Source organism: Salminus brasiliensis, chromosome 11 (genome assembly GCF_030463535.1).
Source record: "Salminus brasiliensis chromosome 11, fSalBra1.hap2, whole genome shotgun sequence".
In the NCBI taxonomy this organism is placed as follows: domain Eukaryota; kingdom Metazoa; phylum Chordata; class Actinopteri; order Characiformes; family Bryconidae; genus Salminus; species Salminus brasiliensis.
In genome coordinates this window covers 18,102,120-18,125,183 of record NC_132888.1, presented here as the reverse complement: position 1 = coordinate 18,125,183, position 23,064 = coordinate 18,102,120, and the positions used below count along the sequence as shown (strand labels likewise).

The window sequence follows — 23,064 nt, the reverse complement described above, 5'->3', positions numbered from 1 at the left end:
AGCCTTATCGACTCAGTTACCACTTTGGAAAAGTGGAAAGTTATGAGCAGATTTTTACTCTAGTCATTTCATTACTGACCAGACTGTGGAAAAGTAATAAAAAAGGTGCTCCGTCATGGATAAGACTTTTAGAATTGCTGACGTTCAAAAGTTTCAGTTTCAGTAACAAAGGCTTTTGTTTGGTACAATAATACACTGAACAGCCATAAATTTAGCACCACTGACATATAATGTAAAAAAAACCTTGCTTTTCTTCATATACAGTGGCATCTGTTCATGGGTGGAGTATATTAGGCAGCAAGTGAACAGTCAGTTGTTAATGGTGATGTGTTAAAATCATGAAAAATGACAGACGACTAGACTATTAGGTAAGAGCATCTCCAAAACATCAAACAGGCCTTGTGATTTTATTTTATTTTTTTCTGGGATGCATTGGTCAGCACCTACCAAACGCGTTTTATGAAAGGACAACCAATGAACCAGCATCAGCACCATGGGCACGAAAGGCTCGTTGATGCAATTCCTGGAGGCCCCACTTTACAACTTGATCTGCTATTATGGAATCCATGCCTCGAATGATCAGATCTGTTGTGGCAGCACGAGGGAGACCTACTCAATATTAGGCAGATGATGCTAATGTTAAGGCTGATTGTTGTGTGCCGATTGGTGTAACGCTGTGATGAACTTCCCTTTGTGCTTTCAGGTGATGCACATGTTTAAGGGCTGTCGGCGAGAGGACACCGCTCCGCACATCTACGCTGTGGCCCAGACAGCCTACAGGAACCTCCTGACCACACGGCAGGACCAGTCCGTCGTGCTGCTGGGCAAGAGTGGCAGTGGCAAGACCACCAACTGCCAGCACCTGGTGCAATACCTGCTGTCCATTGCTGGCAGTACAGGCAAGATCTTTTCAGGTGAGGAAAAGACCAACAAATCCTGGCGTGCAAGCTTATTAATCAGTCAGTAATATCAAAGCTGATTGGTTACTAGTTTTTAAAGAAAAAAGGGTCTTGGCTTTCTAACAGCACCTGAGAAAAACAGGGCTAACCTAGAGGGACCTACAAAATCCTACATTCTCCTCCTACACACATTTACTGACCATGTGTTCAGGCCTCCTAAACCTACTGGCACAAAGTCTAATGCCAGGCGTGGGCAGAGTGTTCAGAGTGTTCCACTGCGCATCATTAGCAGAGCCCCTCATTCATCACCCACTTCACCCTCAACACCAAAATCCCACCAACTGCCAACCAGCAACTGTAATCCATTCACTTCACTCAGACTGTCTGACACACAGCATGGGTATAAAGCCCCCCAGCATGGAGCTGTGGAGCCGTGGAACCGTGTTCCCTGGAATGATTGTGCTCTAACCAGTACGTTTGGGATGAGTTGGAGGATTTGGCATGAGATAGGGTAGTGATTATCCAACATCCTGACTTCACTAATGCTCTTGATGCTAAGTGCAATCAAATCCTCACAGCAAATAAAGAAATGTGAAAATAAATATGGTACATACATATGAATCTATATTGTTTTAAAAAAGCAAACTGGTCTCTGTGTGTGTATCTGTGTTCACACCTACATACATTTGTTGACCATGTGTTCTGGGCTCCTGAAGCGGCCACGAGTCTGAGTCATGCTGTGTGTCAGAGAGTGAAGTGAATGGATTACAGTTGCTGGTTGGCAGTTGGTGGGATTTTGGTGTTGAGGGTGAAGTGGGTGATGAATGAGGGGCTCTGCTAATGATGCGCAGTGGAACACTCTGATAATTAGCCTTGCTCATCAAAGGCTGTTCAACCCACACTTAGCCCTAATGACCCAATGAAGATTACATTGCTCATCAACAGTAGCATTAAAGAGTGCAAGATGCTATCTGCAGATGTTCACCTCTCAACACTGGACCTGGAGACCCCTCCTTTGAGGCCGCAAGGGCGAAGGAGCAAGATAATTAACTTGTAGTGAGTGAGCTGTTGACTCTGAAAATGTGTGTGTGTGTGTTTGTGTGTTTGTTTGTGTGCGTGCTTCTCTTTTAGCTGAGAAATGGCAGGCGGTCTACACTATCCTGGAGGCCTTTGGGAACTGCTCCACCTCCATGAATTCAAACGCCAGCCGCTTCTCTCAGATCGTCTCTCTGGACTTTGACCAGGCTGGCCAGGTGGCCTCTGCCTCCATCCAGGTAGACCCGTGGTAGACCTGTGTGTTTTCATAAAAATGCACAACACACACCTAGTTTGATTGTTTTAGGAGCACTTTAATGCTTGTTTTTTTTCTGCTCTCTGTTAAATGGTCTGTTGGGATGGCTGTGTAGACTATGCTGCTGGAGAAGCTGAGGGTGACCAAACGGCCGGAGGCGGAGTCCACCTTTAATGTTTTTTACTACCTGATGGCTGGAGCAGATAGCACTCTGAGGTATGTGTCTGTGTGCTTGTGTTTTTGCATATTTACCAACAAATGCCTTCTTTTATAGAAGATGTTGTGATGATAGACATATTTGATATCATTTTCCCAAAGACAAAAAAAAATTGTCAGAATGCTAGAAGGATAGTGGCAGGATAGAACTAAATAGATATAACTAACAAAAAGAGACGGCAGCATATTTTGTTAGTCGATTCCGGCCTATACACAGCTTTTTGATTGGACGGGTTTTTCCATGACAACCAAGTGTTTTTTTTTTTTTTTTTTTTTTTTGAGAAAAGGAATGAATAGTTTGCAGAGGTTTGTGCACTCCATATATGCCACAAATATGCACTGGTATATGGTAACATCGTAGTAACAATCTGAGATGCCAAAGTAACTACCTAGCAATCACTAAGGAACACCATAGCAACCACCTGAAATACCATTGCAACCACCTTGCAACACTATTACACCCATTTAGCAACCACCTGGTAACCTCCACAGCAGCCTAGCCACAAAGCAACCACCTTAAATGCCGTAGCAACCACCTTGCAACACTATAGCATCCATCTAGAAACCACCTAGCAGCACTATAACAACCAACGAACAAAAACAGTTTTATCCTAGTGACCATGTAGCAAAAGCCTAGCAATTGAATGAAAGTGCAAGCTTCTTAAGCTGCAGAGTCACAGCCTTCGTAAATGTCAACCAGATCTAAACAACTAGATTAAAAAGTATTTCTAAATCACAATCAATGACATTTCTATCTGTAAAGCTTGTCCACAGTTGCTATGAAAGAGACATTTGTGGACAGAGTATGGAAAAATCAATTTCATCAAGCGTTCTGCCATGTTGGCCACCAAAAAGTTATGTTTCAGTTTCTTTTCTCTATTTTCCACAGAACTGAGCTGCATTTTAACCACTTTGCTGAGAACAACATGTTTGGAATCGTGCCTCAGACAAAGGTAGGGCCCTGCTGCAAGCTCACATAGAACATAGGTCTAACACCGCTTCAGTCGAGACCTTTACGAAAGTCGATGTATCTGTGTGCAGTCTGAGGACAAGCAGAAGGCAGCACAGCAGTTCACCAAGCTGCAGGCAGCTATGAAGGTGCTCGGCATCTCGGCCGAAGAGCAGAAAGCTCTGTGGCTCATTCTGGGGGCCATCTACCACCTGGGAGCGGCAGGAGCGACCAAAGGTACAACTTAAACTAAACATCCACTGTATGTCATTTGTTTATCAATGTCATTGTGACTGGGGATGGAAATTAGCAAGTGAAACAATCACAGAATTGTTTGTTGTGTGCTGTGTGAATGCTAACCAGTCACAGATGTTCCTTGATGAATTCTCTGTGAGTGCTTTTGGCAAGTCATGAAAAAGTAACTATTTAAGATGCAGTTGCCATATGTAGAATTGATATCTTTTCTATATTGTCCAGTGTGTATGTGTGTGGTCTGATTCCATAGCAGAATCCATGGAGGCCTCCTTTCTTACTAAAGCACATAGAAGCTCTCAATTTGTTCTTTAATGACCAGCCGTAGGTGTATCAGCACGCTCCCCACAAAGCCGTTTTTTGTGTGCACGTCGGATCCCGAGAGTTTGAAAAACTGCCTTAATGAGATAAAGCTTTCAGAAGCACGAACAGGCCCAGATGCTGCCTGCGTTAATGAAACCGTTAGCGAGAGTGAGCGCAGCAGCCTGCTCACTAAGCTCAGAGAGGGAAATGCACAAGCTTCTCTGATGTGGAGGAGGCACATGGTGGAGACGTGTTGGAGCTGTGTGTGTGGGTGATTTTCCTCCCTGTGTTCCTCTAGCTCTAATGAAGACAAATGCTCCTGTGTAAAGAAGGATTATTCATGGCCTATATATATATATATATATATATATATATATATATATATATATATATATATATATATATATATATATATATATATATATAAATGCAGAATGTCATCATAGGACATGTTTGCATTTGGGGTTAAAAATAAAAAGTGTTCAGTTCAGTTTCCGTTTATTATCCTTATACACTGTCATATCAGAATATCATGATTGTCTGCCTAATAGTGGGGAGACGCTAGTCAGACGTTAAGACATGGACTGTATTAAAGTTAACTGATCCGCTGTAGCGTGTATGGGTCCTGAAAAACCTGGGAAGTCATGGAAAATAAACTGTAATGAGCTCCTATCGTCATTTCACTGGGCCGAGTTCATTCCAAACCGGGGTGGTCATAATATTCAGATATGACTGTGTACATAGCCTATACTGACCGTATATTTTATAAAGGCGTCCAGTTACTGAGAAGTATGTGCATTATATGCAGATCACAGTTGCATAGAAGTTGTATGGGTTGTCTTAGAATATAGTACAGTATATTCACAGTGCATATACAGGACGGTGACAAATTGGGATGCATATTAAAACAAAATATGGTACCAACCGCATATTTCAGTGCAAAAATGCAAAAATGACCTCGATTTGTTATTTAAAAAGAAGATTGGGGGGGGGGGGGGGGTATATGTATTGAACTCATAAAAATTCTAACAATATCCAGCCCTAACAGAAGACCATATACATTCCTCTCACCACACCTGGCTTTAATTTTTCAGAGTTTCAGCTGTGGCTGCAAAGCATATGTACATAACTTGACTTTCTCTGTAACTTCAGATGCCTGGAAGGCTCCGCATTGCGACTGCAAAAATGTTTCATTAAGCAAACACAGCGTTGTGTTGACTGTGCGTCACAACTACACCAGCCTGATTTACACATTTAAATAAGCCAAAGTCAACTGCATTGTCATTCCTTCTTGCCACAGAAGTGTTGAGAGTGGAATGCATTACAGTTCCTCCAGAACTCTAGAGTGCTGTGCTACGTTAAACATGAAACGGAGGCAGACAATCAGATGTTAAATAAATGCAATAAATTCTATTAAGCATTAAGCAATAAACTATATATTTACCATATAATAGACTTCTCAGCCATCCCCCGGATCTACCTTCAGCGCTAGGAAAGGAAAAACTCATTCATTAAAGGAATAGTTCTGAGAAACATCAGATGACCATGATTTGTGCAGTCGATCAGCCAAGGCCTGTTTGATATCTGACGTGCGCTTCTTTAGTTTACAATTAGATATGCTAGGCTAATGTTGCTTACGGTCACCCACCCATTATGTCTTTGTATTTTTATTGCAAAATCTACATGTGTTTGCTTCAGACATTGATCGAATGGCTACATTAGCAAGTTTAGACCATGTTTAATCATTTAAGCCAACATTGGAACCGTTACCCACAATAGCTGCCGTTTAGTTACGAAAAGAATTAGATTTTATAGACTGGTCAAAATTAGTCCATGTCCTAAAGCACATCCATTTGTCTGAACAAAGCAACTGAAGATCTGGATGCATTTTGAGCAGGTTGATGGATGTCTTGGGCATGTATTTACGGATGTGAAATTGGTGACAGTCCAGTGTTTGATGTCAGTGATAAATCATGATAATTGTATTTTTCACCTGCTACTTCTTTTACCACACAAAAGAGACTAAAGATGTTCTACAGTAGGAACAGGGATGAGGTAGTTGAGTCTACATGTAAGTAAGGAACATCAGGCAGATATTTTCAGCAGTCCTTCTCACGTCCACAAACATCCATTAGTTAGTTATCCTTGCGCCAGAACTTAAGCTACCTCACCTCCACTCTTTGGGTTGTCTCTTCGTGGTTAGAGATGAGCCCCAGAACTCAAGTCACAAGTCACAAATGTCATCAGCAAATATTTGCTGGGGAAATGAGATCTGATCCTGGAAAGAGAAGCTATGTTTAATGTAAACATGCTGTGTCTTAATTGGATGATGAGCAGATTACCGCCATGGGATCACTGAGATGTTAATATTAATGCCTTGTGTAAACAAGCCAAAGATGGATAGGCTGTAAGTAATCAGAGAGTCCGTCTGCAGGGGGCAGTGTTACCCTTTTTGCAGATTCCTTCAGACTAGCGGTAGAAAACCTGGGTGTTTAACCTACTCTTAATAGACTGAGTGCTGTTTAGTGTTTAGAAACAATGTTTAATACCTGCCCTAGAAGCTTTCCCCACCCGAGCGAGCGAGTGAGTGAGCGAGCGAGCGTGTGTGCATTGTTGTCTGTCTGTTCAAACAAAGATTATTAAAGTATAATGCTGTTGTTGTGTAATGCTAACCTCTTCTTTTCTACTTGCATGTTGCATGCTGCTAACGCAGAGACTGAAGAAGGTAAATAGAACAAAACCCCCTGAAACCTCAACACTCAAACTTTCAGTTTCCTCCTTGTTTGTGTGTGGCATTTCTTAACGCCTTTATCGTCGCTGCCAGACATTTTCATTTGCATTTTTATTGTTTCCTCTCTTTCTTCTTCTGCTGCTCAGTTGGGCTCTCACTCTCATCTCTTGATAGGCATGTCTCTGACAGTCTCAGAGCCCAGCTAAAGCAGCTCAGGGGGGAGGTGGGCTGTGGGATCACAACTGTGTTGTCTTTTAAACTTCTAGTGCTCTGATGTCCGCCCCATGTTGTAGACTTTTCATTTCTGCAGTGCTTTTTCTATTGTTACCAGCCATAATCCACGGCTAAATGAAAGTCTCGTTGGTCTCCAGCCTTGTTTGTGTTCAGTGCTTGTTCGTTTCCTCTGAGGCCGTGTCCTTGTCTTCTGAATTTCTGCTTCTAGTGCCGCTCCCTCTGCTGGTGTTGCCTTTAAGTTCGGTTCAATTTGAGGGCAAGGACTGTAATTCTCTCAAACTTTGCCGTATTAGAATTTTACTGTTAGAAATGGCATTCTTTTAAAGCAGACACATTTTCTGTGATGTTTGAGTACATTTTATTATTTTTTCTAAAATGTTCTTAATTCTTTTTAAGCATTATTCTCTTTTTCTGCATATTCAAGCGTAGTCCAATCACAGAAAATATGTGGTGCTCTGAGAAATGACTGTGGTAAAGTGGTAGAGCTTATAAAGCCGAGACCCACATGGGTCTCTCAAATGCTGCTTCACGATCCGAGTGTTAACGTCCCAACCCGTGCTTCCTCGGCAGCCGGCCGCAAGCAGTTTGCACGTCATGAGTGGGCTCAGAAGGCAGCGTACCTGCTGGGCTGCACCCTGGAAGAGCTCTCCTCCTCCATCTTCAAGCACCAGCCCAAAGGAACTCTTCAGAGGTCCACCTCCTTTCGCCAGGGGCCGGATGACGCTGGGACTGGAGACAACTCAGGTACACACCTTCCTACCTGCAGACTCCTATGACCTCCTATGACCATAGTACCATAATTCACTACAGTTCCAATAATGCCATGCTCTCAAAACATCAACTGAATATTTTTATCCTCCCAATGCAGTGAATGACCAAAGCAAAACCAACTGGTGAGAGGTTTACTAGCTTTGTAGCTTTCTAGTAACTGCTATGAGACTGATATGAAGGTTGTGTAGTTCTGAAAGTGAGAAATGGAAAACCTCTCTATGCCACCAGCCATGTGCTGAACAAGGCAAAGTGGTTGATCTGGATCAGGAAGGCATGTATGATGATGCATGTGTGCTCAAAGCTTGTGTGTCTTTCTGCTGTCTGTTGGTTCTGCAGGTCCAAAGATCACAGCCCTGGAGTGTCTGGAGGCCATGGCTGCTGGACTCTACTCTGAGCTCTTCACTCTCGTCATCTCCCTCACCAACCGGTCAGCCCTCTTTTTTCGTCTTATTTCCTCAGTAGTCAGCACAACAATGCCGCCTCTCACTCCCGCAGATGAACTTAATGAAGTGTAGCTGAGAGCTTTCATTTTGGGTGTATCTCAAAAGTGTGAACACATTTTATGGCTGTCCTGAAAAACTCTGCATTAGTTTTGAGTGTTTGTGTATTTGTATGTGCATTTTTTGGTACTTTAAGTAACTAAAGTAAGGTACTTTACAGCAGTAAGCAGTAAAACTCTTTTAACTCTTCAAACCCTCTAACCACCATAGTAGGAGGTTTACAGATAGTTCAGCCTGGTGGACACAGAACACACATATATGGACAAAAGTATTGGGACACCTGCTCAATAACTGTTTCTTCTATAATCAAGGATATTTAAACAGAGTTTATCCTGCTTTTGTTAGAGTAACTGTCTCTACTGTCCAGGAAAGAAGGCTTTCTACTAGATTTTTGAGCATTTCTGTGAGGATTTGATTGTGACAGGAGCAATTAGTTAGGTTAGCGTTAGGTTAGCGTTAGGTTAGAATGTTGGATGATCACCACCTTAACTCCCCAACTCATCCCAAAAGTATTGGATAGAACACCATCCAGCATTCCAGAGAACACAGTTCCACAGTTTTATACCACTCAGCCCGTGCCTGGCATTAGGCATAATGCCAGCAGGTTCATGTTTATATAATCCAGAGAGTCCTATTTTACTGGCAATACGTCTTTACAGGGACTAGCCAAACTATGTGTGTGTGCATTTGCACATCTGTGTCAGCAATGGGTGCAGCTTAAAGTGTTCATTAGAAGAATGCATTCATTAAAAGGGGTGTCCACAAACATTTGTACATGTAGTGTGTATGACAGAATTTAACTGTTGTCACAGAATGAACAACCAACATAATGTTAGAATGCTTCTGGGGCCTCATTTATGTTACTTTAAGTTACTTGAAGTTTGTTCTGAATGTGTCTATAAGATGGATTTAAATAATGCATTTTAATAAATCTATCTAATATGAAGCTTGTATTCTTATGCTTGTAGCACAATGCCACTGCCACTATAAAGTATTCATACAGGTTGCAGACATGAATTCATCCACGCATAGTTTCCCATCAAAGTCACATTTTATAATTTTATAGTTCTTTTATTTTTTTGTAATATATAAAAAAAGGATAGGCATAAATCTGTATGTATGTAGGGTATGCATAAATAAATGATGATAACTGATGTGTTTGTGTGTGGATGTGTTTCAGAGCACTCAAGTCCAGTCAGCACTCCCTGTGTTCTCTGCTGATCGTGGACACACCAGGCTTTCAGAACCCCCGGCTGACTAAACAGGCTCGTGGCGCCACCTTTGAGGAGCTGTGTCATAACTATGCTCAGGAGCGCCTGCAGACCCTCTTCCATGAGCGCACGTTTGTGCAGGAGCTGGAGCGTTACAAGGAGGTACAGCTGCGGAGATTGAGGAGCTTAAGCGGGGAAAAAATACCCCCCTCCTCAAATTGATTAAATAATTAAATAAAAAAATTATAATCAAATGAAATAGTCAAGCATTTTACGTTTTACATTTTTACAGTACTTTTAAATAGTATTGAATTACATAGATCTAAATTGTGGATAATTTACTTGTGATTTTTGTGATTTATGTTTTATTTTTTTTTTTGATTTTTACATGATTGTTAAATTACTTGCCTTGTGACCAAAAAAAATATATAATTAAAAAATATATATATAATGTATATTAAACCGAATATATAGTATTGTTTGATCTTAGACTAACTGATGAACCGTATGGCCTTTTAGAAGTTTACCCAAGATCCAGTGTTTAAAAGTGAAAGATGCAACCTGAAAATCCTTTTCAGTAAGAGAGGAAAGCTAAAACCAAGGTGATCCAGAAGGACAAAAAAATGATTAAAGCATTAGTATGACTCACATTTTTGAAAGCACTTTTTTACGCTTTGATTCGGATGAATAAAGCCCTGCATTTCTTTGGTCACAGGGCAAAGAAAACTGAATGATGAAAAATCTGGAAATCTGATGTACTCACAAACCCGTAACATGAAAATCAGTCACAACCTAATCATAGTCCACTAATGACCCCTCTGTCCCCATTTAGGAAAACATAGAGCTTGCGTTAGATGACATAGAGTCCAGTACATCGTTGTCCGTAGCAGCTATAGACCAGGCCTCGGCCCAAGCTCTGGTAAGCACCTCGTCCTTTCCAGTTTGCCTGCCTGCCTCTCCAGTAATGTGCAGATTAGTATGGTGATCTGTCTCCCACCTGTCTCTGTGGAGCTGTGCCTGCAGGCAGTGTGCTGTACAGCCTCAGCAGCAGCTGCCACTTGCATGACTGCACCTCTTCTCTTTATGCACATCATGAACACTGCTGTTTAGAGTTCTGTGGTCATTCACACTGTGGCTGTAGAGGCACTTCTTACCAATTGAATTTGTGTCCAGTGAATGCCACTCTGCCAGCTTTTACATCAAGCAAAACCTTGTTTAAGCTGATTGTTGTAGTAAAATGAGTAAGTGGGCTGTTTATTCCCTCCTCCTGTGGCAGACAAAATAATAACAGAGTATATGAGTGTGTGTGTGTCTGTGTCTGTCTCGCTCTCTCTCGCTCTTTTGCTCTCTCTCCCTTGCAAGCTCTCTCTCCCTCTAGCTTTCTCGCTCGCTCCAGGTAGGCAAATGTATTGTTTAGAGTCATGCCCAAGCACTCTTATTGGTGTATTATACACCATATACGCCTGCCTAGCTGTTGAATACAACCTTAATCAGCCACAGGGAAGGCGGTGTTGTTACAAGCTACCTCCACCGACCCACATAACTACTATTTTGAACCCTTGCTAAGAGGCGTGTGGCCCCACAACTTACTTCTCCAATTAAAATTCTCCCCAATTTCAAACCAGACTGTGAACATCTGCTCCATATCACTTGATGTCTGAGTCCGTTTTGACAAAGCAACTAATTGATTTTGCATGCCCAGTATTGAGAAACCAATAGTGAATATGTTCAGCTGGTCTAGAGAAGTTAATTAGCTCATTTCTGCTTCAGACTGTGCTTCGGAAATCTAAGACAGTCCTATTTGCACTTGACAAAAAAAGTGTCCCCCGTAAGCTAGTGTAGAGCACCTTCATTTGTAGTCTTCTGAAATCAACTAATAATGCTTTGCTCCTTTCTGTAATGATACCCACCGCTGGTCTCGACTACAATTGCATAACAGCTGCTGCGACGTGTCAGCGCGGTAATATGAAGTGATAAGAAGAGAGCGAGAGAGAAGCCGTGGCAAGCCATTACTGGCTTTAATTGCTTAAGTGGACAGCCAGAGTGCAAAGTTTAAAAATGCCTGCCTGTCTGCCCTGGAGCTACTCTTTTAACATGAGGCTTTAATGAGGAGTCCAAGGCTAATAGCTCGTTTTTTGCCGTGTTGTGCTGAGATGATTCGGCAGGACGTCGTGGCTTGACATTAACTACTTTGTGAGTGAGTGCGTTTGTGTGTGTGTGTGTGTGTGCGTGTGTGTTTTGTATGTGAATGTGCTGTTTTGTAACTGTTGGTTGGTGCTGATGTAGTCACTGATTTATGCATGACCGGATGACTAATGTATTTCCCAAATTGTAGACACTTTGTATTATGGTTTTTAAAATTCTAATTTGTGTGTCAGGTGAGGACACTGGCGCGGACGGACGAGGCGCGGGGGTTGCTGTGGCTGATGGAGGAAGAGGCCCTGCAGCCCGGAGGCTCTGAGGAGACTCTGCTGGAGCGCCTCTTCAGCTACTACGGACCCACAGAGGGGGAGACCAAAGGTCAGCATCATTGCACGCATGCACACCTCCCACGCTGCCAAAATGCAGCCCAGTTCTTCCACAACTTCTTGTAAAAAAACTGTGCAGCTGTGCTTCTTACTTATGATTTGGATAGTGCTCCAAAATGACTTCATTGAAAGTCAAGCAGATTTTTGTAAAGTTAAAATTATAAGTTTAGGAAAAATTTCAACGTTAGGTTATTTTGTACAAGGTTTTTGCGTACACTGCAACGATATTCAACGATACTCTCCTCCAGGCCCCAACCTGCTTCTGAAGAGTGAGAAGTCCCATCACTTCTTTTTGGGACACAGTCACGGCACAGACTGGGTGGAGTACAACGCTCAAGGCTGGCTGAGCCATGCCAAGCAGAACCCCGCCTCGCAGAATGCTGCCACACTGCTGCAGGACTCACAGAAGTAAGACCCCCCCCTCCCCTGAATACACCATCTGGGTCCAAATGAAGAGACCTTTGTAATCAGTGTGATAGTATAGTGCTTTGAGTTTACTTGAGGGAATTATATACATTTGTAGCATATCAATAAATCTAATATAATAACATAATAAAGGCAATAACGTGTATTATTTAAACAGAATTACTGTTGGATTTAATAAACTAAATGACAGTGAGTCATTTATTAGGTTGAACTGATGCACATTAAACAATACATATGTATTTTTGTTTATTATCTGTCCTAATTGCCTGCTGCGTATGTCTCTCACCCAGGAAGAACATCAGTGGCCTCTTTATGGGGCGTTCTGGAGGGGCCACGGTGTTGTCCGGCTCTATCGCTGGACTGGAGGGCGGATCTCAGCTGGCCCTGCGCCGAGCCACCAGCATGAGGAAGACCTTCACCACTGGCATGGCTGCTGTCAAGAAGAAGTCCCTCTGTATACAGATCAAGCTGCAAGTGGTCTGTACAAAGCTTTTTACTAGAATGTAGGGCTGCATGATACAGACATAAATACCAGTTCGGCAGCTATATTGATACACACTGTGCTATTAAGAGCTGTGCTATGTGTGTTTGTGCTCTGCAGGATGCTCTCATAGACACAGTGAGGCGCTCCAGGGTGCACTTTGTGCACTGCTTGCTTCCCAAATCAGAGGCCTTGGGTGCGGAGCCGAGGGTGCTGGGGGCTCCCTCTCCCCGTTCTGGGGACAGCGAGTCCCATGGAGAGAGTTGCGAGACCGGCCTGATGCAACTGGACGTGGGATTGCTCCGCGCTCAGCTCCGAGGCTCCAAACTGCTGGACGCTCTGCGCATATACCGGCAAGGTAGGACATGAGCCTGCGCGTCTAGACCGTTTGATGTTTTGTTGATGGCGTGTTCCCTTTGTTGATGTGAAAAATCTTCTGCAAGTGCAGTTCAAGGGTAGATTGGCAATAACAACAACAAAGAGAAACACAAAAGGTGTGCTTCATTTTTTATGAGGGACTTTGTTTGTCTGAAGGCTAGGATAACCTTTAAAAATGTGGTCTTATCATTTGTTTAGTTTTCGAGCAGCCACTGCAGGCTGTAAGCACTGGATTGGGTGTCCTTGTGTTCAGAACCGTCTATGAATTATTAGTGTTGAAGAGGAATTCCACTGAATTTCTATAGTTTCATTTGTTAAACATTGCAGTATAAGAAATAAATCATGTGTGTGGGTGGGGGGGGTCAAAAAAGGACACCCAAAGAACATGCATCTACTCAAAGAAGGAGACTGCAAGTTTGCAAATTTTCATGGGATGTGTGCAGGGAGAAAACCCTTGCTTGACAAGGACTTGTGGAACAATGTGCTTTAGACACACAAATCCAAAGTTAAATTATTTCAGCACAGTAACAGAAGACATATTTGGCGCAAAATCATGCTAATTTTTGTGGAGGCGGAAATATCAGTATGTTTTGGGGCTGCTTTGCTGCTACAGGGCCTGGATAGCTGTCCATCGTAGAATCCACTAGGAATTCTTTATTGCATTAGAGGAGCTTGAGGAGAAGTAGAGACCGTCTGTACAAAAGCTGAAGCTGAAACGTCACACAGCTGAAATAATTCTGCTTGGAGGAGTGGGAAAAACCTATCCTTGTTGATGTCGGAGACTGCTAAAAGGTTCTAGGAAATGTCTTATTAAGGCTGTTTCAGTCATATGGAGTATAGGTTTCCTCCATAGGAATTGGCATCCTTCTTTTTTTTTTTTTTTTTTTTTGTTATTTACAGTCACATTTTCATTGTTTTCACAGAAGTGATGCAGTTATATCCCCTTCATCTATAGATATTGTTTAAACGAAGATTGAATATCGATACAGTATGTCTAAATCTGTGTCCTGACACTTAAAAATGGTAAAATAAAACACACAGTCGAAGAGTAAATTTACTCTGCCCACACAGACCAGACCCTGTCTGCATGCAGTGGTATAATGAGTACTGCTGCTAGCATGATATATGATCTATATCTAGTTATCTACGTTGCACATTCTTTGCTTACCTGAACACATCAGCTACAGTGCAGAACATCAGTCTTTGCCACTATGGCGCACTGCCTGGTTTCAGATTGTTCGATTATAAGAAAGCAAAGTCTGAAAGAACAATATTTTATTGCTTATCTATCACAGATATCGCCACATGCCGTCAGTGGCTTGCGGCTATAAAGAATGATACCTGCACACATCAGTAGATAAACTCTGACAAGCATCTGTGTTTGTAGTCAGCATTTCAGATGGAGAATGACAAAGTTTAAGATCTAACCTCCAGTTTTCCATGAGAACAAAAGCCAGAAAAGTAGCTGAGACTGTGGAGTCATAGTAGTGCCAATATCATTGTCTCTAAAGATATTAGAACAGAGCATCATCAAGTTCTCCTGGAGGACCAGAGTCCAGCACGTATTGATGATTTTCCTGCTCAATATGGTCCTAGCACACCTGCACATGTATTCATATCATGTAATATTCAAAGTGAAACTGCATGGCACAACAATCTATAGTTTATTCGGAATCATGCAATAAAGAAAAGCATCCAATGAGCTAAACAGGGGCAGTGGTGGCTCAGCGGTTAGAGCTCTGGGCTATTGATGACAGGGTTATGGGTTCGATACCCAGGCTTGGCAAGCTGCCACTGTTAGGCCCTTGAGCAAGGCCCTTCACCCTCTTTGCTCCCCGGGCGCTGGAGTTGGCTGCCCACCGCTCTGGGTGTGAAGAACAGTTGTGAAGATCAGAAAAGTGTCTCTTATTGCACAACACGGCCGACCTTGTGGGATAATCCAAGATACATCAGTTTCACGTTTGCCAGGCAAGAACAGAAAGCTGAGGCTGCAGTGGGCATAGGCTAAGCAATACGGCACCGTTAAAGACTGGTAAAACCTGGTCTGTATTCTTGTGTTTATAATGACCTGAACCCCAACATATGCATTTTAGTACACAGGTTTTCTTGTTATGTTGTACATCAGTCAAATAACGATTGGCCTTTGACGTTGACAAATCCTTAATAATGAACAGATCAGGTGTGTTTAACCTGAGAAATCACCAAACTGTGCTGAATTCTGATTATCTAGGACCAGAAAAGATGCTACAAAAACACCAATATCTTCAGTGGATTTCCTCTTAGGTTGTTTGTATAGAAATCGTACAGCTAAAAGCATAATATGGCATTGTCCAGCATGTCTAGACAGTGGAGATGAGCACTCAAAAAGGCATGCTGACCACCGGTCTCGTCCTTGTGTTGAGATGATTCTCTCATAGTGTCCAAGTAAAGCTCATAAACCTCGCTCTTCCCCAAGGTTACCCCGATCACATGGTCTTTTCCGAGTTTCGCCGGCGGTTTGATGTACTTGCCCCCCACCTGACCAAAAAGCATGGACGCAACTATATTGTGACAGACGAGAAGAGGGTGAGTCATTGAAACTCTGTGTGTGTGTGTGTGTGTGTGTGTGTGTGTGTTTATGTGCATCCTGGCTCTTCCTCCATTAGCTGCTCTGCTGTGTAATTGATTATGACAGTGCTGGGGGCTCTGATGTATAGTGTTGAGTAATGGTCTGCACTGCTCATCTCTCTTCCTTTAGTCCCTCGGAACGGAACAATAAAACCACTTTAATCAAAGGCTCTAGTGACACCTCTATCAGTACCATCTAGTCCACCTCAGGAGAATGGGGGCCTCAAGGCCAAGCGGAGTGTGACTGTTATAGTGCCGAAGGGCTGAAAGTGCTTTATTGTGTTAAGTGCAGTACTGGGTTATTTATGTGAAGGAGGGTAAATTGTGTTGAGGCATGAGGAACAACATGAACAGGACACCACTTGTAATGAATGCATTCAGCTGCTTTAAGTTGCATCCATTGCTGTAACAGATGTGCAAATGCACACACACAGCTTGTCTAGTCCCTGTAGAGAAGTATTGGCAATCGAGGAGGACTCTCTACAACAGATACGCATCAACCTATTGGCACCCTGCCTTATGCCTGGGACGGTGATCATCCAACATCCTGACCTCATTAACACACTTAGCAGATGAGCAGGTGTCCAGGTATTTTTGTCCGTATAATGTATCTGTTTAAAACTATAAGAAGCCCAAATTTAGTATATTTTTTTGCACACTTCTTGGACTGTATAGTAACATACTGCAGCATCTTTTCAATGTGTTGAATCTTTTAAATCTATGAAAGTGCCCCACTTACTTGCCTGAAAAGAGCATGTGACCATGACATGGCTGGTTTCTGTCTGATCACCAGGCAAAAGCCCTCTGAGTTGAGGGCCCTTTTCACTGCTGACCTGTTCATACTGAGCAGCACTGAGAGCTCTGTGGAGGGGCTGTCACTCCAGTACTGCTCAGTGTGTTCCTCAGCCTCTCTCCAACACCCGTATGTGGGCACTGGCCATGAGGCAGCAGTTGATGGAGAGGCTGGTCCTTTTGCTGCAGTGTGGTTTATTCACATGACATTCTGCCATGCAGAGAGCCTTCAAATGTGACCGAAGTGAAGAGTCGGAGGCAGAGAGACAGCGATTTCTGCCCCCGTATACCCAAGGTGAATGAATGTAGAGAGAGGGCCTCTGTCAACACACTGTCGCAACGCGCTGTCGCCATGGAGTCATGCAGGGCTGTGACATGGTGTGTTCTTGTGCCATAAGGCAGACTTTCCATGAATGTCTCACTGTGTGTGTGTTTGTGTGTATGTATTCCAGACTGTGGAGGAGCTGCTGGAGTCTTTGGAACTGGAGAAAAGCAGCTATAATATGGGCCTGAGCAGGGTGAGTACTGCCTTCTAAAACACAGTGCAGGCTAGCAGGCCTACGTTGTAACAGTTGGGGCAAAAAATGCTTGGATGTCATTTAACTTGGAAGCCTATTTACAACCCTGTTATTTTGCTTCAGAATAAAACCCCTTCCTTTCCTTATAGACTGCTTATGAAACAAAAAATAAACATAAGATCTGCTTAGATTGGCTGGTTTGTTTGGAGTCTTACTGGATGGAGTTGCACGATGTGCTGTTAGTAAGCACCAAAACAGACGGGGAAAGAAAATGCCTCAAAACTTCCCCAAAATGGGTGCAATAGGAAACTGCCCCAAATGGGTGTAAAATGAAAATAGCTTACTGCATACCATGCATTCTCCATACGGCTGTGTGCACTGAACCGTGAGGTCTGCAGTGTGGTGATACGGTACGAAGACATGTACCTTTACACTGCTAGTATTTTTCCTTTAAACAGCAGCTATCATTACTGTAACCCACATAAATAAAAGATTGAATATGTGTACATATCCCCTGCTTCCATGCTGCTTTAATTACATTCATGGAAATTCCCACTTGCTCGCTCACTCAATCACACTTCACTTGTTATTTTTATGTTTCCAGTAGCCTGCTTGTAAATATCAGTCTCAGAAAAAAAATACCACATCAATCTAAGTTGCAAGTGTCTCTTTTACAACGGTGACATTAATCTTTGGGTAAGACGAATTCTTGCGTTATGCACGTCATATGTTACAGATCAGTGCGTAAAGTAAAGTATGTAGCATACAGATTCAGCCTGTGTCAGTAGGATCAGTTGTGAACAGATGGTATAATTTCCATTTAGATTTCTCACTCGTACAGTTCCCCTTACGCCACTCAAACCAGGCAGCCTCTAATCCCTGCTGCCACTACATACACATCTGGAGAAAAGCATGCTGTAGGGGGGCTGGCAAAAGGCTGTGTTTCCTTTCCCCCTGTAGAGAAAAGACCTCTGCTGTGGGCTAGTCGGCTACACTGCAGATGGAATGGGGCTCCTGCTTTTGGCAGCCGTTGTTTGCTGGGTCCTCTGAGTGCAAAAGACAATTAGGCTGTATTTGCCTCTCACCATCAGCAGGCATGACTTTGGCCGGCACCTGGAAGACCTGGATGCGCTCAACCTGCTCTTCCTGCAATTACAGCGGAGTTTGTGCATTCTTCCTTTGTGCGTCTCTCGCAGCGCAGTGATGGATTCTGGCAGGCGGCGGCTCCCTGTTTTGGCTGTTCTGCCTTGGCACGCGCCAGTAACCCACAACAAACACCAATCAGTGCAGTAAGCCATTGTGCTTTCAGAAAGGAGAACAGCAGCCAGGAAGGATAGCCAACATACCGACAGGCTGATAAATAGCTGATTAAGTGTGGAGGGAAATGGGAAATCTCTGCTCAAGTATGCGCACCACAGGTAGAAGACCTCTTTGCACTGATTGTGTAGATGCAGGTCCAAATCTTAAGTGCTCTGGAAAAAACTGTCAGCCTGAAAGAGGATAAAAATGAGCAAGAATGGCAAGGATAATATGGAATGAAGTGGAAAATAGAATGGGAATTTAAGAAGCAACTTCATTAGTGTGGTGTTTAGTTGCTGTGTTCACAAGGACAGTTTGCTGTTGCCTAAAAATTAAAAAAGAAAGCTTTCAGCAGTTCCAGGAGCCAATGACTGTCCATTTAGGCAGAGTTTAGAGTGGAGCAATAAGTATGCAGTGCTCTCTGCCGGCCAGAGGCTAAATAGCTTTACATTCTTAAAGTTAAGGTGACTCAGAATGTGTGTTTCTTCCATAGCGTGAAATATTTCTCAGTAAAACAGGACATGTGAAAATCATTATGGACACAGTAATAACTCAAATCAGGGATTTGATTGGATGGTGAAAAGCAGGTGTTTTAATTCAAACACAGACTCAACTATAGACTATAGAACATTTCTTACCACCATAACCCTCCAAAAGCAACACAACCTCATAGTGGCTCGGCTTAGGCCTCGGTTATGGAAGTAGAACCTGATGATTTGAGAGAGAAAAGACAGAGCGGTTAGTGCATAACAGCTCACAGGGGCGAACACCCGAACTGAATGCTGTGATCCCTTGCCAGAGCAACTGAGCTCATTATGTTCTGCATTTGTGTACGGTCAACTTTCCCCACCCTCGCTCTACACATGCTAACAATAACAATATTACAAATGACCTTTACCCTGAGGGCATTAGTTTGGAGGAGTTGGGAGAGAAAGCCTCAACAGGCATCCAGGCATAGATTGGTTAGCACAAGCCTTAAGGCTTGATGTATGGAGTGGAACTCATTTTTTGGGCAGTGTCACAGGCTTGGTCCAGCAAAACTGAAAGCTGAATGGCACTTGGGTTAACCTTTTGGAGTCTCAAAGAGGCTCATTCTTTTTGCCTTCGTCCATTGTAGATTGTTTTCCCTCTCCAAGTGAGGAATGCCGTTCTCTGGGTTATGAGGGGAAAGATGCTTTCTGATTTCTGTGTGAAAAATGCTTTATGCTCATACATCGATGCTGACCTTCTGCTCTCCATATTGAAATGACCAGTCAAAGGCCAGAGTACAGCACCCACGCAGCCTGGCAGGACCGCATTCTGACCCACGTCACCCCTCTATACACCCCACCCTTCCCCCTGATGTTACTCTGTGGTTTCATCAGCATTCTTGAATGAGGGTGTCAACACACTACTCCAGCTAACTAGAAAGTGTCTTCTCAGAGACTTCTTAGGGTGATGTAATTTGCTATAATAGTTGTGCCTACATACTGTATGACAGAACGGGTACAGGCATGGATGTTCTGCACAATGAGAATCTTAACAACAAATGGCACCAAGGTTGTTTTTTCCTCCTTTCTTTGTGTTCGAATAAAGGGATCCAGCTTGTTGCACTTTACGGTTCTGGTTTGCAGAAAAACATAATAGTGTTTTTAAAATGAGAGAGACTTTTTGGTAAAACTCGAGGGTACTGATCTTTAAACCAAATAATAACACATTATTAGGGCCAGTTTTAATACTTCGGATAAACACTGATTAGTAAAAACAATATGCCAACTGACAAATTAAGTTAATAACACATTAATGGGGCATGTTAAGGCTTGGGGATATGTATTTTATTGTGGGCAAATAGTTGGTTCTCTGAGTCAACCTGTTGGATAAGGGAAAATGGGCAGCAGTGATGCCCTGATCCACTTTGACGCTGGCCTAATCCTTATGTTCAGACGACTGGGTTGGAGCATCTCTAAAAATGCAGGGCTTGTGGGCTATCAAAAATAATAAGTGCCATTGGACATTGGTGAGAAAACAGGCAGTTTGGGAATAGGGTGTGGTTCATTTAGGCTCGTCGATGTGCAGTGACAACAAATACCATAATGCAGTCTGGACCAACTAAAAGGCTGTTGTGGCACATGTTGTGGCAAAATTCTGTAATAATGTTTACAGTAGGAGTTTTTCACAACACCTTATCCACTGCTAAAGCGGATACAATGGGTTTCGCGATTGTTTCAAGTAGACCTTCAAGTAATAGAAGAAGGTTGCTTGGGCTGGAGAGCCCTTTTTTACTTTTTGCATCATGCGAGTGGCTGAGTCCACCATTAACCTGGGGAAATGATGGCACCAGGATGCTTAGAGTGTGAACCTCGGTCCAGTCATTCATGTGGACATAAAGTTGACACGTGCTACCTGCCCAAACTTTGTTGCAGACCAGACATGCTGCTTCAAGGCAATGGCATTCCCTGATGGCAGTGACTTCGTTCAGCAGGATAATGCTACTTGCCAGGCGGGACACGTGAATCGGGAATGGTTTGAGGAGTGTGATGAAGAGTTCAAGGTGTTGCCCTGGCCTCCATATTGCTTAGATGTCGATCCGATCGAGAGTTTGAACAAGAGGTCTGATTCCACCTAGCAGCTTGTACTTGGACCTAAAAGATCTTCTTCTAATGCCTTGGATATTCACTAGCATTGAGAACCGGATCTCAGTTTACCCCAGAGATGAGAAGGTCCTGTCTTGAGACAGGTAGTGTGAATGTGAAAGTGTGCATCTTCACTCTGGAACTCCGCTCTTATAACTTGCGCAGCTTTAATGTGACTCTGCGAGAGACACAGACATGTGGAATTTGAGGTCATAGCAAGGAGAGTGCTGTTAAATATATTGTGATTTATTCTCACTTACATTGCACTGGGGGCGTGAGAAGAGGCATTGAGCTCAGTTGAAGTTAACATCAATATGGCATCTTTCCATAACCCTCCACTCTCCTACAAGATGTGCTCTGAGAGAGCAGGCTGGCTGTAATAACAACAAAGTGCAACATGCGGCACAGAAAGTCTCCCTGGCTTTGATCCGAAGAGGAAGATTATGCTCCGGAGCAGCTGCAGATAAAAGCTCAATCAAGAGACATTTGTTGCCATCCTCACAGAGGTGGAGTAATTGAATCTGTGGCCTCAGAACTTCTCAGAGGCCTTTTTCTCTCAGCCAAGTTCCCTCCACACTCCAGGTATAAAATGAATGGTACACCAAAGGCAGCAAATGTAATAATAAGTGGGCCTGACTCTACCATTAATACTAAAAATATGCTAAAGTAATTAGCGTCCAGAGGGATGGATGAAAGCGAACACTGAAAAACAAGAAGACTGGATCGCTTCAGCCTTCTCTTATTAAATCAGAAAACAGGGAAGAGCTTTTTCTCACTTGTGCTGTTGCGCCTCAGCTTGACACGCTCGTCACAGAGTGGAAAATTGCAAGGGAAACGGTGCATTGGCAGAGCTTGATATGGAAAACCTCAAGCTCCCCAGAAGGCTTCCCTGCAGAGATTGTTTTTATAGAGCTGTGCTAGAAGAAAGACCTGAACGACTGTGGCAGAAAATATAGATTTCCATGCACTAGTGTATCCCTATGCATCAGTGTTTTTCATTTGTCAATTATGCCTAAGTGTCTTACATTATACATACACATACTAAAGAAACAGCAGGAGGTAAATACAGCTCTCCGATAGGGATGTCCTGATGTCGGCCTGAGTAATTTAATATGGAGTCTGCTGCTATCAGGCATGATCTAATATTTAGTGCTTCACATACAGTAAAGCCAGAACAACCAACCCAATTTAAGTTAGAATCCCTAATCAGACAGTTAAAATGCTACAGTAAAAATCGCACATCATAGTCAGTAGAACTTTCTATTTGTGTATTTAGACTATGGTACATCAATTTTGTGTTTCAAATTTGTGTCCTTATATGGTCCTTAGTACTGTTTTCTTTTAGCTTCGACCAGGCTGTTACTTTTACTGCTAAGCATATTAAGATATCGATAACAGGGTTGTGGGTTCGATTCCCGGGCTCGGCAAGCTGCCACTGTTGGGCCCTTGAGCAAGGCCCTTTACCCTCTCTGCTCCCCGGGCGCTGGAGTTGGCTGCCCACCGCTCTGGGTGTGTGTGTGTACTCACTGCCCCTAACACGTGTGTGTGTGTGTGTGTGTGTGTGTGTGTGTGTGTGTGTGTGTGTGTGTGTGTGTGTGTGTGAGTGTGTGTTCACTACCAGATGGGTTAAATGCGGAGGACACATTTCGCTGTACAGTCCACACTGTACAGTGACAAATACGTGCACCTTTACTTTACCTTTTTTAAGTGCGCACGATGAGGGAATTGTGGGCTGACATTTCTGTCAGTGCCAACACTGATGGTGATACATTAACATGAATAAAATCTAGGAATTAGTCTGTATCTACATGGATTAGTATTACAGAGAAATATACAGGCTTTAAAAAAACTAGCAAATGAATAAAACGCATTTAGCATTTTAGCATTAGTATTTATATTTAGTATTTTAGCGCAGATGTCCAGAATGACCCATCATAATTAGGTGATTTTAGGTGAATTAGGACTTCTAAAATAAATCTGGAATAATTATATTCTCAAATCTAAACATCTGTCTGATTACAATACATTTTTAATGCAAATTATCTGCTGATACCAATGTGAGGTGC

General features: G+C 42.9%; 1 protein-coding gene across 1 annotated transcript in view; it reads left to right on the top strand.

Moving 5' to 3' along the window:
- The window catches only part of myo18ab (myosin XVIIIA b), a 125,578-nt gene that overhangs the window by 56,116 nt on the left and 46,398 nt on the right, over nucleotides 1-23,064 (top strand). Inside the window, exons 7-23 of the mRNA XM_072691783.1 lie at nucleotides 704-914; nucleotides 2,031-2,173; nucleotides 2,306-2,406; nucleotides 3,296-3,359; nucleotides 3,448-3,592; nucleotides 4,209-4,233; nucleotides 6,556-6,635; nucleotides 7,446-7,619; nucleotides 7,983-8,073; nucleotides 9,327-9,519; nucleotides 10,190-10,276; nucleotides 11,736-11,877; nucleotides 12,134-12,293; nucleotides 12,602-12,788; nucleotides 12,913-13,150; nucleotides 15,626-15,735; nucleotides 17,022-17,087. Coding sequence (XP_072547884.1) covers nucleotides 704-914; nucleotides 2,031-2,173; nucleotides 2,306-2,406; nucleotides 3,296-3,359; nucleotides 3,448-3,592; nucleotides 4,209-4,233; nucleotides 6,556-6,635; nucleotides 7,446-7,619; nucleotides 7,983-8,073; nucleotides 9,327-9,519; nucleotides 10,190-10,276; nucleotides 11,736-11,877; nucleotides 12,134-12,293; nucleotides 12,602-12,788; nucleotides 12,913-13,150; nucleotides 15,626-15,735; nucleotides 17,022-17,087 — 2,217 coding nt within the window. The remainder of the gene's footprint in view (nucleotides 1-703; nucleotides 915-2,030; nucleotides 2,174-2,305; nucleotides 2,407-3,295; nucleotides 3,360-3,447; nucleotides 3,593-4,208; nucleotides 4,234-6,555; nucleotides 6,636-7,445; nucleotides 7,620-7,982; nucleotides 8,074-9,326; nucleotides 9,520-10,189; nucleotides 10,277-11,735; nucleotides 11,878-12,133; nucleotides 12,294-12,601; nucleotides 12,789-12,912; nucleotides 13,151-15,625; nucleotides 15,736-17,021; nucleotides 17,088-23,064) is intronic.